This window comes from Bubalus kerabau, chromosome 16, assembly GCF_029407905.1.
Source record: "Bubalus kerabau isolate K-KA32 ecotype Philippines breed swamp buffalo chromosome 16, PCC_UOA_SB_1v2, whole genome shotgun sequence".
NCBI lineage: Eukaryota > Metazoa > Chordata > Mammalia > Artiodactyla > Bovidae > Bubalus > Bubalus kerabau.
The window spans coordinates 76,253,480-76,268,972 of NC_073639.1; the positions used below are offsets into that span (position 1 = coordinate 76,253,480).

Below are 15,493 nucleotides of genomic sequence, written 5' to 3' on the forward strand. Positions count from 1 at the left end.
TTGGGATTGGAATGAAAACTGACCTTTTCCAGTCCTGTGGCCACAGCTGAGTTTTCCAAGTTTGCTGGCATATTGAGTGCAGCACTTTCACAGCATCATCTTTTAGGATTTGAAATAGCTCCACTGGAATTCCTCCACTAGCTTTGTTCGTAGTGATGCTTTCTAAGGCCCAGTTGATTTTACAATACTTTGTATAGAAAGGGATTCTATGCTGTGACCTCAACCATGCGGGTGGTGCTGATGGGATTTCAACACCAGTCTAGGAAGAAGGGCCCTGGGATCCACACAGTGACCTCTGGGCAAGACTGTAGGACGGAGTGCGGCCGCGGGTCGGCGGCGGGCTGTGCGGGGCTCCCCGTCGGGTCACGTCTGCATCCGAGGCGCTCAGGTCAGCAGTTCCCAGGATGCCTGGAGTGGGGCAGGAAGGCGACGCTGAGGACCCACCGGTGGACGAGGTCTCCGAGGGGGTCGGGCCAGGTCGCCCGGCTCGCGCCCTGTCCGCCGGCCCCCGGCCCTGTGAGCCGACGTGCCCTGGGCCGACCTGAGCGTGCATCCCGAGGAGAAAGGGAGGACGCAGTGCGCCCAGCGCCCGGCTCCGACCGGCGGAGACCCCTGCAAGCCCAGCGCCCAGTCCCGGAGAACCCGCGCCTGCGCGCTGCGCACCTCCTGGAGCCGGCCCCGCCCCCCGCCCCGGCGCTCCTCGCCGGCCCCGCCCCGCCTCGCTGGCCCCGCCCCCGCGCTCCTCGCCGTCCCCCGCCCCGCCCCTCCGGCCCCGCCCCCGCGCTCCTCGCCGGCCCCGCCCCCGCGCTCCTCGGCCCTCACTGGCTGGCTCCGAGGCCGAGCTGGCAGGGCCGGCCAATGGGCGTGCGGCGCGCGCCGCGACACGTGCGCCCCGCCCTGCCCGACTGATGGGGAGCGGGCGGTGCTCCGGGCGGGGCGCGGGGCGGGGGCGCGCGCTGATTGGCGGGCGCCCCGCTCCGAGGCCGTTAACGGCGGCGCGGCGGGGCCGTGGCTCCAAAACAAAGGGCAGGCGGCCCGCGGGCGGCGGCGGCGGGGATGCCTCGCGGGCGGCCGGGGCGCCAACGGCCGCAGCGCGTCCCGGGTCGCGCCGGGGCCGCCGGAGACCCGCGCCCGCGCTGAGTGAGGCCGGGCCGATGGGCGCTGCGGGCCGGGGCGCGGAGCGGTGGGCGGCCGTGAGTAGGGCGGGCCCCGGGGACCAGCGGTGTCGGCCGCGGGCGGGGGCCGCGGGCTCGGCGCGGCCCGGGACTCGGGGCGGGCGCGCCGCCTCCGACCCCGCCCCGCCGCGGAGAAGGTGCGGGCGCAGCCGCCCGCCCGGGGGTAAACAGGCTTCTTCCCCGGAGGCAGGGTCGCCGCTGGGGCGGGGGGCGGTGGGGACAAAAGAGGCCCCCGCGTTTGCACCGAAGGGCCCTTGTGCAGAGCGAGGCCGAAACGACTCGCGCCCGTCGGGCTTCGGGGCTCACTATCCGAGCCCCGAGCCCCGGGCGGCGCCGAGTCCAGGTCTGGCCCGTTCTGGGTGGGACTGGGCCCGGTAGGTGGACCACGGCCCCACCCCCGGCTTTTTCTGAGCCGCTGCGTGCCGCCTTTATGTGGAAGCGTACACACACCTCAACCTGTTGTTCTGCGCGGAGAATGTTCTTTCCGCCTCCGGGGATGGCTCTCAGGTGCGGCCCTGAGCAGGCGGCCCCTCCGCTCACCGTCCCCGCGGCCTCTGCTCTCCGGAGGTGGACACGCCGGCAGCAGCTGGCCCATTCCCGGTGTTGAGCTTCGCGACCCTGCTTCGGCCTCTGGTCTGACGTAGGCCAGCTTGGGCCCCTCCCGCCGCCTCCCCCTTGTATCTTAGGGGCCAGGTGTCTTCTCCGTGGGGGGAGCCTTGGCCAGGCCCAGGGGCAGCCCCGTCTTAGCAGGGCTGTAACCACCTAGCACTGGACACTGAGTGATCTTGATTACCTATTTGTTTGAGTCTTTTTGAGTTGAAATCAGCTTATTTTGGAACAACTTTTATGTTTACACAAGAGTTGCAAAGGTAGTCCAGCCCGGCCCAACCTGCGCTCTACCTGTGTGCCCAGTGTCACCCAGCGTGGGCCTGGTGTGCTTGCCAAAGTTAAAAACCGGTAAAAGTACATGCCTTTATAAAGCTCTTTATGTCGAGAGCCTTTGATCCCTCCCTGCCTTGTCAGGGCCCGCCAGGATCCGGGGGGCGGGGGGCGGGGGGCGAGGTGGATGCCCACGAGGACTTGCTGCACGGGAGTGTCTCTTCCTCCCTGAAAAACTGATGAGGGAAGGTAGTTTCAAATACGAAGAAGCAGTGGAAGTTCTCCTCCTCGTCTCTAACACTTTATCCAGAGTCGTTTGGCTTTAACTTTTTAGAAAGGGGTTAGATCGGCTGATCAGCAAAACCTGCAGGAGTGGGGAGAGCGTGGGGAGAGGGGAGAATGGGGCAAGCGCTGGACGCCAGGTCCCTGGAGGCTGAGGCTCCAGGGAGGACGGTGGGGAGGGTCTGGTCCAGTTGGGCGCTGGGTGACACCCCTGCGGTGACTGCAACACTGGGCGGGCTGCTGGCCGTGGAGTCGGGCCGTGTCCACGCCCAGGCGGCCTCAGGACCAGGGACCCCGTGGGCGCTGTTAGGCATGGACACAGCCCTTGGCCACCGCGCAGCCTACCTGACGCCCGGAGCAATTCTCGGGGCGCCTGGGCCCATTTTACAGGTCGGGTAGCAATTTGGCTTGAGGCCCCCCAGCCTCCCCTCATGTGGCTTTGTTCAGTCTTGGTCCATCTGAGTCCCCCCCGTCCCCACCCCTCAGCTGCACAGCCTCTGCTGAGCACCAGCCCCGTTCTGGCTCCTCTCTGCATCTCTGATTTTCCCATCCCTTCCTCGACAAAAGGGGTACTTGGTGTTTCAATGAGTATGAGGTTCCTAAAATGGCCAAGGGTCCCAGCATCTTTCCTCCTCTCCCTCTTGGAGCTGAAGAGAGGCATCCCTGCCTGTGTCTTCCCTTCTGAGCAGGAAGTGGGCGACTTCTGCTAGGAGGCACTCAAGGACTCTTAGTTATTAGGGGGAGAAATTAAAACAGTATATCAGAGGCTCTTAGAAAAGAAAGGCTCAGTGCCAGCACACTGCTCAGCAGGCAGGTGGGGCAGGGCCGGGCTGGGAGTACTCACAAACCCACGTTGGGCCAGAGGGGCCGGAGCCTACACCCTCCCGGGAGTCAGCTGCTCGCTTGGGGTTCTGGTTCTCAGGTTTGTCTTCCGAATGGTGAAGCACCATGTGGACACGGGCCTGATTCATGTTCTCAAAATAAATATCCATGCTTATTTTAGGAGGAAAACTTCTGGAATCCAGAATGTTATTTTTGCTCTAAAAACTTACCCCACGCTAGCATCTTGGGAGGATGGTGGCTGCTCCCCAAACCCAGGGCCGCAGCAGTGAGGCCGGCGGCGTGTTTGCCCTTCAGGTGCCAAGATGGGCCCTGACCTGTCAGCAGGTCTCCTGGAAGAGCACGCTGTACTGGTGGCTGGAGAAGGTGGCCTCGGGGACGCCCAGCCTGAAATCCCAGTTAAATCACAACACGCTTCTCTGTGACCAAGATCCAGGCTGGGCCCCAGCTCCGCCGGGCCCCCAGGGGTCAGCGAGGGGGGAGGGCAGAACAGATGGCAGAACATGCGGGCTGGAGGCACGCCGGCCTTTGAAGGGTGACCGTGGGCACCGAGGATGGACGGGGCCTGGTGCTCCGGGGGAAGGGGCCTCCGGGGGGGCGGGCTGGCAGTATGCGAGAGGCGATCTACACCCGGAGAAATTCAAAGAAACAGAAAAGCCTTGGCAAGCAGTCACCCTGTCTGCTTGGCTGTACCGGGGACAGGGTCTTCGTTACCCCATCAGGGACTGAACCCTCGCCCCTGCAGTGGAGGCACCGAGTCCTAACCCTTGGGACACCAGGGAAGTCCCCAAGATGCCACTTAAACAGCCCTGCTCTGTTAGAGGTCACTCGGAGTTAGAAATGAGGGATGTCCCCGTTCTAAGAGTGAAAAGTAAAAGTCGCTCAGTCGTGTCCGACTCTGTGCGACTCCATGGACTGCAGCCGGCCAGGCACCTCTGTCCTTGGGATTCTCCAGGCAAGAAGGCTGGGGTGGGCTGCCGTGCAGTCACCTGTTTAAAGGCGGGGCTTGGTGAAGGCCATCCAGTGGTCTCTGCCCAGGTCACCGGTGCTTCTGCCTCGAAAGGGGCCCAGGGCTCTGAAGTTGAGCCACCAGGGCTAAAAGAGAAGGTACCACATTTAAGGCTCCTTTAAATACAGAGAAGACGCAGGTGAAGACATGGAGACGGACTCGGGGCCTGCAGGCAGGGAACGCTTTCCTTCCTGGTTGAGACTGGTATGCCCGGCCCCCCACCCCCAGGACACACCGCCTGGTGTAGCCCGCAGCTTCCTGGGCACCGTGAGCTGGAGGAGTCTGAGAGAGAGCAGGAGGCGTGGCGAGCCTGAGCAGGGAGACCGCTGGGGGTCCTCCTCCTCCTGGACCACCCCTGCCCAAATCCTTCCCGCCCTGTTAGTTCTTCTCAAACCGACCGAGTCCTGGTCTGAAAGGTGTAAATGCTTCCCACTCCGGTTACTGCTTCCTTTTCAGACCCCGCCAGGGACCCTGAGAGGGTCAAGGAAGCCTCCGTCCCCCGCAGACACCTCCGGACCCAATCTCTCTGTCCCGCCGGCTCCCTGGCTCATTTGCACTCGCAGGTGGACACACACGTTTCCTATACCGTGTGGACAGTGCTTCCTATGCTGCGACTTGAATTGTATTCAACAGTGACTTTGAGGAAGATTCATATTCACGGTATCTCCAGTCCTGGTCATGGTGTAGCTCCCCATGGATGTTCAGTTCAGTGGCTCAGTCGTGTCTGACTGCGACTCCATGGACTGCAGCACGCCAGGCCTCCCTGTCCATCACCAATTCCCAGAGTTCACTCAAACTCATGCCCATCAAGTCGGTGATGCCATCCAGCCATCTCATCCTCTGGCGTCCCCTTCTCCCGCCTTCAATCTTTCCCAGCATCAGAGTCTTTTCAAATGAGTCAGCTGTTCGCGTCGGGTGGCCAAAGTATTGCAGTTTCAGCTTCAGCATCAGTCCAATGAATATTCAGGACTAATCTCCTTCAGAATGGACTGGTTGGATCTCCTTGCAGTCCAACGGACTCTCTCAAGAGTCTTCTCCAAAACCACAGTTCAAAAGCATCAATTCTTTGGCGCTCAGCCTTCTTTATGGATGTAGGGCTGTGTTTTTACCCCTCAGAATTGTGTACAAGGTGTTTCGGGTCTTGAGTCTGCTCACAGATACTCTGTTGTTACACTGCTGTGTGCCAGCATGGTTTCACTTAGGAGGCTTTTCTCCTCGCCTTGTGGAGCTGGCTGGGGCTCCCGGGAGGCTGAATGAGGGTGTAGAGGCGTCCTGGTTTAGTCCCCATCTCAAAGGGTACTTTCCAACTTGTAACATGGTGTATGATGTTCTGGTACATGCCTCAAAACAGTCTCTACAATCTTAGTTTGCATGGAATGTTTTTTAAATTGTGAATGGATGTTAAATTTTTCCAAACTTTTTTTCCCATCCATTCAGATAAATGGAACAACTGGTGGTAAATGTTTCCAATGTTCAGTCATCTTGCGTTCTTGTGATAAGATCCCCCCAGTTGTACAACCCTGTAACACAGTGCTGGACCCCGTCCGGTCAGTATTACATAGGATGTTTGCATCTTGGTTTCTTTGAAGAAACTTAGTGAATTCCATTCTTGTTTTTCTTTTCTGGCTCTGCCGCAGGACTTGCAAGGTCTGTTCCCCAACCACGGACGGAACCTGAGCCCCAGCAGTGAAAGTGCTGACCCCCAGACAGGGGCTTGAGGTCAGGTAGCCACGTGAAATGGCGGGCAGGCGCTTCCTCTTTCTCTTCCCGGGAAGCGGTCTCAGCTGCAACGAGCCCTCTCTGGAGCTGCAGTCGGCTTCTCCGGGGAAGTTCTTTGCTACCAGGGTGTGTATTGGAGGAGGAGAATTTTTACCAGTGACTTGATTTGTGTTGACAGGATTATTCAGCTTTTCTAGTTCTTCTTGAGTCATATTTTTAAGCTTTTTTCCAGGAATCATCGTGTGGTTCAGGCCTTCACCTATGTTGACTTCAGCCGACCGCAGCAACTGTGCCCGAGTCTCGCGCCCGTTGGCGTCTCGGGGGCTGGCTGAGCCGACAGGCAGGCCTCTGCCTGTGGATCCTCTCCAGGGGGTCCAGCTTCCCTTTTCTCTTATTTTTTTCCCCCTATTTGTTTACTTTCTTATATTTTCTTAGGGTTGCTTTCCTGTGACTTCTGGACGTTTTTCAAGATGGGTGTTTAGCTCAGTAATCCCACCTGTCTTCTAATATCCATCCTGTAAGAACCTACATTCCCCTTAAGTTCTGGTAATTATTTTATTGTTTGAAAGTCACTTAGTCCTGCCTGACTCTTTGTGACCTCTTGGACTACACAGTCCATGGAATTCTCCAGGCCAAAATACTGGAGTAGCCTTTCCCTTCTCCAGGGGATCTTCCCTACCCAGGGATCGAATCCAGGTCTCTCGCATTGCAGGTGGATTCTTTACCAGCTGAGCTATCAGGGAAGCCCGTTTTATTGTTCAAAATATTTTCTGATTTCCATTATTCTTAGTCACATGGGTATATAAAAGCATATTTCCTAAGTTACAAGCATATGAGAAGTTTTCTAGTGACACATTGACTTGTGGTTTGTGCCGAGGTCTGAGGGCACGCCGCGAGTCCCGCCCTGAGTGCTGAGGCGCACCGTGTGCTCGGTAGATGTGCACGTGAAGTAATGAGCTGGAGTCTCTGGTTCTACGTGTGTTTCAGCTCCAGTTTCTTCATCAAAATGAAGTGTGCTGCCCTCATCTGTGTTTGCTCTGTCGGTTGGTGACGAGTGCAGAGGAGCACGCTGTGCTTATGTAGCTGTACCCAGCACGCCAACATTATATACAACCCCTGCTCCTATTTTCATTATAAATTTATCCCAAAGTTGTTCCAACTTTTGACTTAGTATTTTGAGACTGTTATGAAGTAACAAGATTTATACTTGCTACTTATCTCCCTGCTGTTTTATCTAATGGAAGTTTTTCCATTCAGATCAGATCAGTTCAGTCGCTCAGTTGTGTCCGACTCTTTGCGACCCCATGAATCGCAGCACGCCAGGCCTCCCTGTCCATCACCAACTCCCGGAGTTCACCCAGACTCATGTCCATCAAGTCAGTGATGCCATCCAGCCATCTCATCCTCTGTCGTCCCCTTCTCCTCTTGCCCCCAATCCCTCCCAGCATCAGAGTCTTTTCCAGTGAGTCAACTCTTCGCATGAGGTGGCCAAAGTACTGGAGTTTCGGCTTCAGTATCATTCCCTCCAAAGAAATCCCAGGGCTGATCTCCTTCAGAATGGACTGGTTGGATCTCCTTGCAGTCCAAGGGACTCTCAAGAGTCTTCTCCAACACCACAGTTCAAAAGCATCAATTCTTTGGCGCTCAGCCTTCTTCACAGTCCAACTCTCACATCCATACATGACCACTGGAAAAACCATAGCCTTGACTAGACGAATCTTTGTTGGCAAAGTAACGTCTCTGCTTTTGAATATGCTATCTAGGTTGGTCATAACTTTCCTTCCAAGGAGTAAGCGTCCTTTAATTTCATGGCTGCAGTCACCATCTGCAGTGATTTTGGAGCCCAGAAAAATAAAGTCTGACACTGTTTCCACTGTTTCCCCATCTATTTCCCATGAAGTGATGGGACCGGATGCCATGATCTTTGTTTTCTGAATGTTGAGCTTTAAGCCAACATTTTCACTCTCCTCTTTCACTTTCATCAAGAGGCTTTTGAGTTCCTCTTCACTTTCTGCCATAAGGGTGGTGTCATCTGCATATCTGAGGTTATTGATATTTCTCCTGGCAATCTTGATTCTAGCTTGTGTTTCTTCCAGCCCAGCGTTTCTCATGATGTACTCTGCATATAAGTTAAATAAGCAGGGTGACAATATACAGCCTTGACGTACTCCTTTCCCTATTTGGAACCAGTCTGTTGTTCCATGTCCAGTTCTAACTGTTGCTTCCTGACCTGCATACAAATTTCTCAAGAGGCAGATCAGGTGGTCTGGTATTCCCACCTCTTTCAGAATTTTCCACAGTTGATTGTGAGCCACACAGTCAAAGGCTTTGGCATAGTCAATAAAGCAGAAATAGATGTTTTTCTGGAACTCTCTTGCTTTTTCCATGATCCAGCAGATGTTGGCAATTTGATCTCTGGTTCTTCTTCCTTTTCTAAAACCAGCTTGAACATCAAGTTTTTCCATTAAATGTTATTATTTAAGGGAAATACAAACATATGTAATAGTTTTCATTATTTTAGTACTTTTTCTATCCATTTGCTGCTTTAACTTCTTCGTTCATTTTCCTTGCGATGTGGTTGGTGTCAGCGCCCTGTCTGTCCGGCGCGCAGCAGTGATGCAGTGTGCGTTCACTCCTGCAGACTCCCTCCCGTAAGGGTTGTCACGGAGCATTTGGCGGAGCTCCCTGCGCCGCACAGCAGACGACGTCCGTGTGGACTGCTTCACATATAGTAGTGTGTGTGTGTTAAGCCCAAACTCCTAGCTTATCCCTCACCCTGCCTGCCTCTCCCCTTTGGGAACCGTGAGTCTGTTTCCTGAGTTGGTTTCTGTTTCGTGAATCAGTTCATTGTGTCAGTTTTTGGATCCCACCTGTAAGTGGCACCTTATGATGTCTAACTTCGCTTAATGTGATGCTCTCTAGGTCAGTCCACGCTGCTGCCAATGGCATTATTATGGAACGTGTGCGTGCGTGTGTGTGTGTGTGTGTACACAAACACCCCCAGGGTGCCTTTATCCACTCCTGTCAGTGGACACTCAGCTGCTTCCATTCTTGGCTGTTGTGAGCGGTGCTGATGTGAACGCTGGGCTGCGTGTATCCTCTTGAATGTTTTCTCCAGATAAGTGGGCTCGCTAGGTTGGTTGTATGGTAACTGAAACCTCCACGCTGCTCTCCACGGTGGCTGCACCAATGCGCATGCCCAGCAGCAGCGCCGGGAGCCCCCTCTTCTCCACACCCTCTGCAGCCTTTGTTATCTGTGGTCTTTTGGATGGCCCTTCTGACAGGTGTGAGGAGCTATCACTGCAGTTCTGACTTGCTTTTCTCTACTGTACCTTCTTTGTGGGAACCGCGTGTGTCAGCGAGTAATCACGGCCACAGGTCTTGCTGCTGCCGCCCAGGCTCTTGCTTCTCCTTTCGTCCTCTCTGAGCCTTAATTTAAGGTGTGTGTCTTGGAAGCAGCATCGAGATAAAGTGTGTTTTCTGTCTAGTCTGAAACCTTCAACTCTAACGTGAGTCCACTTACGTTTCACCTACGCACTGAAATGCCTGGGTTTCAATCTTCCTTCGTTAGGATTCTTGCTCTTCCCCCGGCCCGCTCCTCCCTTCCTCACCTCCCTTTACACGTTCGGAAGTGACACACCTGCTCTTTTTGTTGGTACAGATGTTTCATCAGAAGGTACATTTACCCTTCATTTAGCAGAGCGTCCCTTTAGTCCACATGCGAAGCTGCTTTTTGGACGCTGCTCCGCCCGCGCCTCCGCCTTGCTCTCTTGCTCACCTGTCCCGAGCAAGGCGCAGCAGTCCGGAGGTGGGCTGCCCTGCCCGCCTGCGCACTCAGCCTCTTCTTTACTCATCATCCTGCCTCCTTGTGGTCTGAAGTCGAGACCCGAGTGGGCTTTGTTTTGTTCTCTCATTTCTGTCTGAAGCACATCCCTGAATCTCCTCCAGTGATGCTTTCCGGAAGTCAAGCTGCTCATCTGCAAATGACAGGTCCCATGGTCCGTGGCGACATTCCCGCTGCAGAGTCCCGGGAGAACGGGGTTCCCCTTCAGGGCTTTGGGGTGCCTCCCCTCTGCCTCTGCCCTCTGCTGACTGACTGGGGAAGTTGCTCTGGTGAAAGGTGGCCTTCCCTTCCCTTCAGGAGGCTTCTCAGACGTCCCTGCTTTTTTTCAGTGCTCTGCAGCCTCTGTACTGAGTGATGCGGCGTGGCTTCCTTCTCCTTCACCCCCCTCGGGTCTGCTGGCGATCAGCCTGCACTGTGTCCTCGAGTCCTGGCAACTCCGAGTCTCCTCTCGCGTCTCCTTCCGGGGTCCTCAGACACATCTTTGCTCTTGGTGTCAGATCCAGTGAGTCACCGCCAGGTCCGGCGTCATGCAGACCATTCCCTACGTTTTCTTCTAAGAGTTGCCTAGTTCCAGTTTACGCTCAGGCCTGGCCCACTGAGTGCGCCATTGTGCATGGCATCATTCTTTTCACAGGCCCGTCTCGTTTTCCCGGCACATCTGTTGGAAGGGCTCTGCCCTTTCCACGTGGAATGGTCTTGGCACCCTTGTTGAAAATCACGTGACTGTGCATGAGGGTGTATTTCTGGATTGATAGGTAATTTCCTGGAGACCAGTACGGGACCCACCACACATGCGTAGACATCATGGTGCTTGGAGCCACTGACGAGTTCCATTACTTGGGGCAGGATGGGCCCAGCGTTCCTGGCATCTCTCAGATGGGAAGTTTGTTGGCTGCTGTCTCTTCCACGTGTCCTAAAGCCAGAGAACAAAAGACGTATTTGAGCTACTGTTTTCTCAAATTATTTATGTGTGAAAGTAGTTCACGAGCCACTCCCAACTAAATGGAGAGTTAGGGTCCATGGTCGGGTATTAACCTTCTTTTTAGGTACAATTTCTCGTAAAGAATTAGATCTCTAACGTCTAGGCCTGCACTTTCCCGCGTCTTTGCAACAGGCGTCCTAAGCCAGGCACGTCCTTCTGTGGCTCTTTCTCTCCGTGACCCTCTGCCGCGTGTGTTGACAGGTTGTGGCGTTTCTCTCACCTGAGCTGTGTGGACAGAGCCACACGCCCTGTGAACAACAACGGCTCTGGCGTGCATGTTCCAGTGTTTCTTCTGTTGGAGAGCCCAGCAGAGCTGCAGCTCCTCCCGTGCCAGCCCTGAGCTGAGCCAGGAGTGCCCCGCGATGGTGAAGATGACCAAGTCTAAAACTTTCCAAGCATATCTGCCAAACTGCCACCGAACCTACAGCTGTGTCCACTGCAGGGCCCACCTGGCCAATCACGACGAGCTGATCTCCAAGGCAAGTGTCTGCTCACGAAATCAGGGGCCTATGAGGAGAGGAATATGGACTCTCCCAGGTGTGCTGACCTTGAATGTCTGCAGCCTCGTGGGCGGCACTGTGGGAAGTCGTGTGTGAGTGTGTGCAGCTGCGTTGTGGTCTTGGCTGTGGCACCGCCCAGTGGCAGGTCCAGGGGGCTGGTGGCTGGGTTTGCACACACACCGGCCACCTGTGCAAACCGAGGCCTGGGCCGCGGGCCGCTTGGCTTCCAGGGCCAGGAGCTTGTTCCTGGGTGATAGGCAAGAACCAAAAGAAGGTTCTGATCCGTTTGCGCTTCTGGTTATTTTTGAGGCCTTTCGTCCCACTTGGTCCCTTGAGCCTGGCACCTGGGGTGACAAGTCCATGTCCAGTGCCCCCTCCAGGTCCTGTGGCCATGCAGTTGGGATTGGCCGGAGGTTGGAGACACACAGATGCTCTCTTCTGCCTCCTTGGCCGTCCTGGAATGAGTGAGCGTGCTATGAGCTTTCCTCCCAGAAAGGGGCCGCCTGGGGCCATGGTTTTCTCACAGTTCCCATGGAAAGGCACGGCAACCACTCCGTGCCCCCAACATGTGCTGGAGGCTGGCACACTGTCCCGGGCACAGGCTCATGGGCGCTCTGCCCGGTGGCCCCTCCGCATCTGTCCGGGTCTACGGGGTGCCTCCACTCTCCCGGGGCAGGGCTCCCGTCACGCAGCCCTGACTGCGGCGGGCCCTCTGACGCCTCTTCCTTCTCTGCAGTCTTTTCAGGGAAGCCAGGGGCGAGCCTACCTCTTCAACTCAGTGTGAGTACCAGGGCAGGGCAGCGCCAGCTATTCTCAGAGGCCGGGAGGTGGGCTGCCCCCAACTGGAGTCCATCTTGGTTTCCATGGCAACAGCGAACTCTGGGTGCCTCCTCGCAGCATCCTGGGTTCCCGGGGGGGGGGGGGGAGCCAGAAATTGTGCCTTCTCTTCTGAGGGGCAAGGGACAGCTGGGGAGTCAGGGAGGACACCCCTGGGTCCCGGGAGCAGCCAGCAGGTGGAAAAGCAGGCCTGGCCCTGCGAGGGTGCCAGTGCCTCCTCCCCGCAGGGTAAATGTGGGCTGCGGCCCTGCGGAGGAGCGAGTCCTGCTCACCGGCCTGCACGCCGTGGCTGACATCTACTGCGAGAACTGCAAGACCACGCTCGGGTGGAAATACGTGAGTCCCCGGGGTCCGCGTGACCATGGAGATAGCGGGCCGGAAAAGGACGGGTGCCGACTGTCAAGGTGGGGCCGCAGGCCAGGGGGGGCGGGGAGGCTGCGCCCGCCGGGCAGGCTGGGCGCGGGCAGAGGCCTGTGGACGTGACCCTGTGGCCACGCTCACAGCCGATTCATCTGGCGTGCTCAGCCCCCACCCCAGGACCCTCCTGGGCCCGTCGCAGGAGGGCGGGGGAAGTGCATGGAAGGCGCGCTCCCAGCACCAATACACCCTGCCCTGCCCGCCCCCGGCCCTTTCCAGCACTTGTGACCCCGAGCCCCGGGAAGGAGGCCCCTGCTCACCATACCTTCTGAACTGCCCTGCTGAGCCCACGCTCAGTTGCACAGCTGAGGCCCCCAACGCCTGACCCCGCACAGCGGCCCCTCCTCAGCCCCAGGCCGCACGGCGTGGGCCATGTCCGGGAGACGTGACCCTGTCCTTCCTTTCTTCGCTGCATGTAGAAAGAAGTTGAAAAACGAAACGGATTCTATTCTGAAACCTCTCTCTCTCTTCAAGGAGCACGCCTTTGAAAGCAGTCAGAAGTATAAAGAAGGAAAATTTATCATCGAGCTCGCTCACATGATCAAAGACAATGGCTGGGAGTAAAGTGGACTTCCTGTTCCCCCTTGAACGTGACTGAGACGGTCAAGGAGCTGGGGTGTGTCCGAGGGCAGGCGACCCCCCTGGCCGGCCCCCTGGGTGAGGCAGCCCCCCAAGCTGTGTCCTCTTCATGCACATGGTTGTTTCTGAAATGTTTCAATGAGCTCTTTCTAATTTCTCAAGATCCAGAGAAAGACTTGACCGATGACTTGTCCATCTAGTCCATACCTTTTTAACCAATGCTTTTAAGGTAGAATTTGGCTGTGTTCTGTCGTTTTGATGGAAAACCAAACAGTGCCATGGAGCCCAGGGCGGCCTCTTTGGAGGGCCCGCCCTGCTCGTGTCTGGAGTGAAAGGAGGGGGCCACTTCTCCCCGTCTCTCGGGCCCACACTGTGGCGGTTCTGCGCGCAGACCGCCAAGGGCAGGTCTCTGCCAGGAATCTCCCTGAAGGCTGTGCATCTCTGCACCCAGCATGCTCTCTAGCCTGTTCAAGAGCAGAAGGCGCCATGGGTAACACTTTAGATGAGCTAGAAAGAAACGTGTCTAATGGAACACCCTGTTCATTGAAGCCAGTAGCTTCTTTATCTAGAAGGCAGGTGAGCAAGTGGTCAGCAGACATGGCCCCGGGCCTATGCACAGGCCCTGAGTGGCTGGCCCGCAGTTTGAGCTGATCACACTGGACTGAGGGAAAGCGGACTTTCTTTTCTACTCTGATGTACTTGAAGAAGAAGAATTATTTTTCCTATATTTGAAAGACACCAGAACAGGATAAACTTCCAAATTAAGATCTGCCACTGTTTTCACGTTTTCCACAGAAGGTTCCAGCTGCAAGACAGGTGTAAACTCTGGTTGTTTGGGGGCCCCAGCCTGCCCTGCTTCTGCTCGAGTTCCCACGCACTGGGCCTTTGCAGGGCTGGGCTGCATGTGGCTTCTGGCCAGCCTGCGGAGAGTGGAGGCCAAAAGGCCCTCTGGCCGGTGAGCCCGGCCTACCCCTCAATGCATCCGGAGGCCTTCAGTGTGCTCGCTGGGCCCTGAGACACCCAGGACCCTGGCTCCACAATCCCACGGCCACAAACTGGAGATGGGGGGGCTCTCCCCTGAGCCAGAGCCCCGGCTGGTGCTCCAGGATCAGGTGAGCTTCCCATGGGCACCCTCTGACCCACAGCCTGGACCACCCCCGGGTACTGGGTCATCCACGAGAGTGCCCAGCAGGCCGCCTCCTGGCAGAGCCCCTTGAAGGTTTAGCGGGCGCCTACCCTGAGGGCTGAGTCCGAACCCGAGAGCCAGCCTGAGCCGGTGCCCCTCCCCAAGCCTCAGCCGGCGGCCAGGCGCTTCTCCAGCAGATGCTTCTGGATGCTGAGGAGCCTCCTGTGGCTCCCATGTCCACTGCACTCACATGTGGACCGTGTGTTCTGGGCCGTCTCTGGGGGCGCGGCAGTCTTCTTCCCTGTGGTGTGGGACGGCTTTGAAGCTGACGCCAACCAAGGCTCTCAGCCGCTTTCCTTGTGGGTCTTCTGCAAAACCCGAGCTCCTTTTGAAACCAAACGAACTGACCGTGAGTGGCTTCAAGGACGAATGCTCCTGAGGCCACAGCCAGATGTGTGGGTCAAGTGCTGGACATCCCCTTTAAGTTCCTACACGGCTATTACCCCGTGACTTTTATTTAAATTATTTAAGATATTTTTTTCCTTGGGAAGAGTGGGAGGTGACGCCAGGATTATAAATGCATTTAAGTCCACCACGTAGTGTTCTTTGCACGTTTACTTTAGAAACGTGGTTTAGCTCTGGCTGTTTTATACCTACGTGTATATATAAGTATATATATATAGTATTTTTATACCTTAATGCTTACTCTTGATGGCATCTGTCAGCTAACAGGAGAGATCAGAAATGGGAACTGTTTCGTAAGGCCTTTACTTTACCTGATGCCCTCAGCAGGGACTTACACAATGTTTTTAACATCTAGAAAAGCACAGTTGCAGCTCAGATGTAAGGCCTCCCTCGTCAGGGGCTCTGGCGGGCCTGCCCCCTCTGTGGAGCTGTGGGTCCGCAGCCCGGGGTGGCTGGCCTTCCGTCAGGGCAGGTGGCCCCGGCCGCTGGATGGACGGACGGACAGACAGAAGCCCAGGCCAGCCCAAAGGCGTGCTCCCCAAGCAGGACCGCCCGTGTCCGGCCCTCCATGCTCTGTCTGCGTGAGCTTCCAAAATAAAGCTTGCAACGTTCGCTGCCTCCTGGTCAGCAGCATCGATGGTCTGGGGGTCTGGCAGGGCAGTGAGGGGCCCGCGGCGGCCTCCCTTCTTGAGAGCTGATGCGGGCGGGGTGCCCCTTTCCAGGAGCCTCAGGCGAGCGCCCTGCACACCTCCTACCCATGACCCCGGCTCCCAAGGACTGAGTGAGTTGCCCAGCAGTTCCCAGCTGAGGAGGAGCTGGCGCCAGGTCCTGAAGACACG

At 56.7% G+C, this 15,493-nt stretch overlaps 1 protein-coding gene across 3 annotated transcripts; it reads left to right on the plus strand.

Annotated features, from left to right (window-relative positions):
* Positions 1-1,021: 1,021 nt before the first annotated feature.
* YPEL1 (yippee like 1) lies at positions 1,022-13,298 on the plus strand. 3 transcript variants are annotated; one of them, XM_055549772.1, is made up of 5 exons: positions 1,022-1,193; positions 10,932-11,209; positions 11,967-12,010; positions 12,295-12,403; positions 12,959-13,298. In XM_055549772.1, exons 2-5 carry the CDS (start codon positions 11,006-11,008, stop codon positions 13,046-13,048), a joined length of 447 nt encoding a protein of 148 aa, XP_055405747.1. In that variant the 5' UTR covers positions 1,022-1,193; positions 10,932-11,005; the 3' UTR covers positions 13,049-13,298. The 3 variants fall into 3 exon arrangements, with proteins under 3 accessions (XP_055405747.1, XP_055405749.1, XP_055405748.1); XM_055549774.1 differs by having other exon boundaries at positions 12,904-13,038; XM_055549773.1 differs by lacking the exon at positions 1,022-1,193 and adding an exon at positions 10,091-10,250.
* Positions 13,299-15,493: the final 2,195 nt, after the last annotated feature.

Excerpts from the sequence above, each read along its gene's own strand:
- YPEL1 (XM_055549772.1), top strand. The coding sequence starts at position 11,006 with ATGTTCCAGTGTTTCTTCTGTTGGAGAGCCCAGCAGAGCTGCAGCTCC. Across the intron at positions 12,011-12,294 it reads GCCTACCTCTTCAACTCAGT|GGTAAATGTGGGCTGCGGCC; the intron begins GTGAGTACCAGG and ends TCCTCCCCGCAG. Across the intron at positions 12,404-12,958 it reads CCACGCTCGGGTGGAAATAC|GAGCACGCCTTTGAAAGCAG; the intron begins GTGAGTCCCCGG and ends TCTCTCTTCAAG.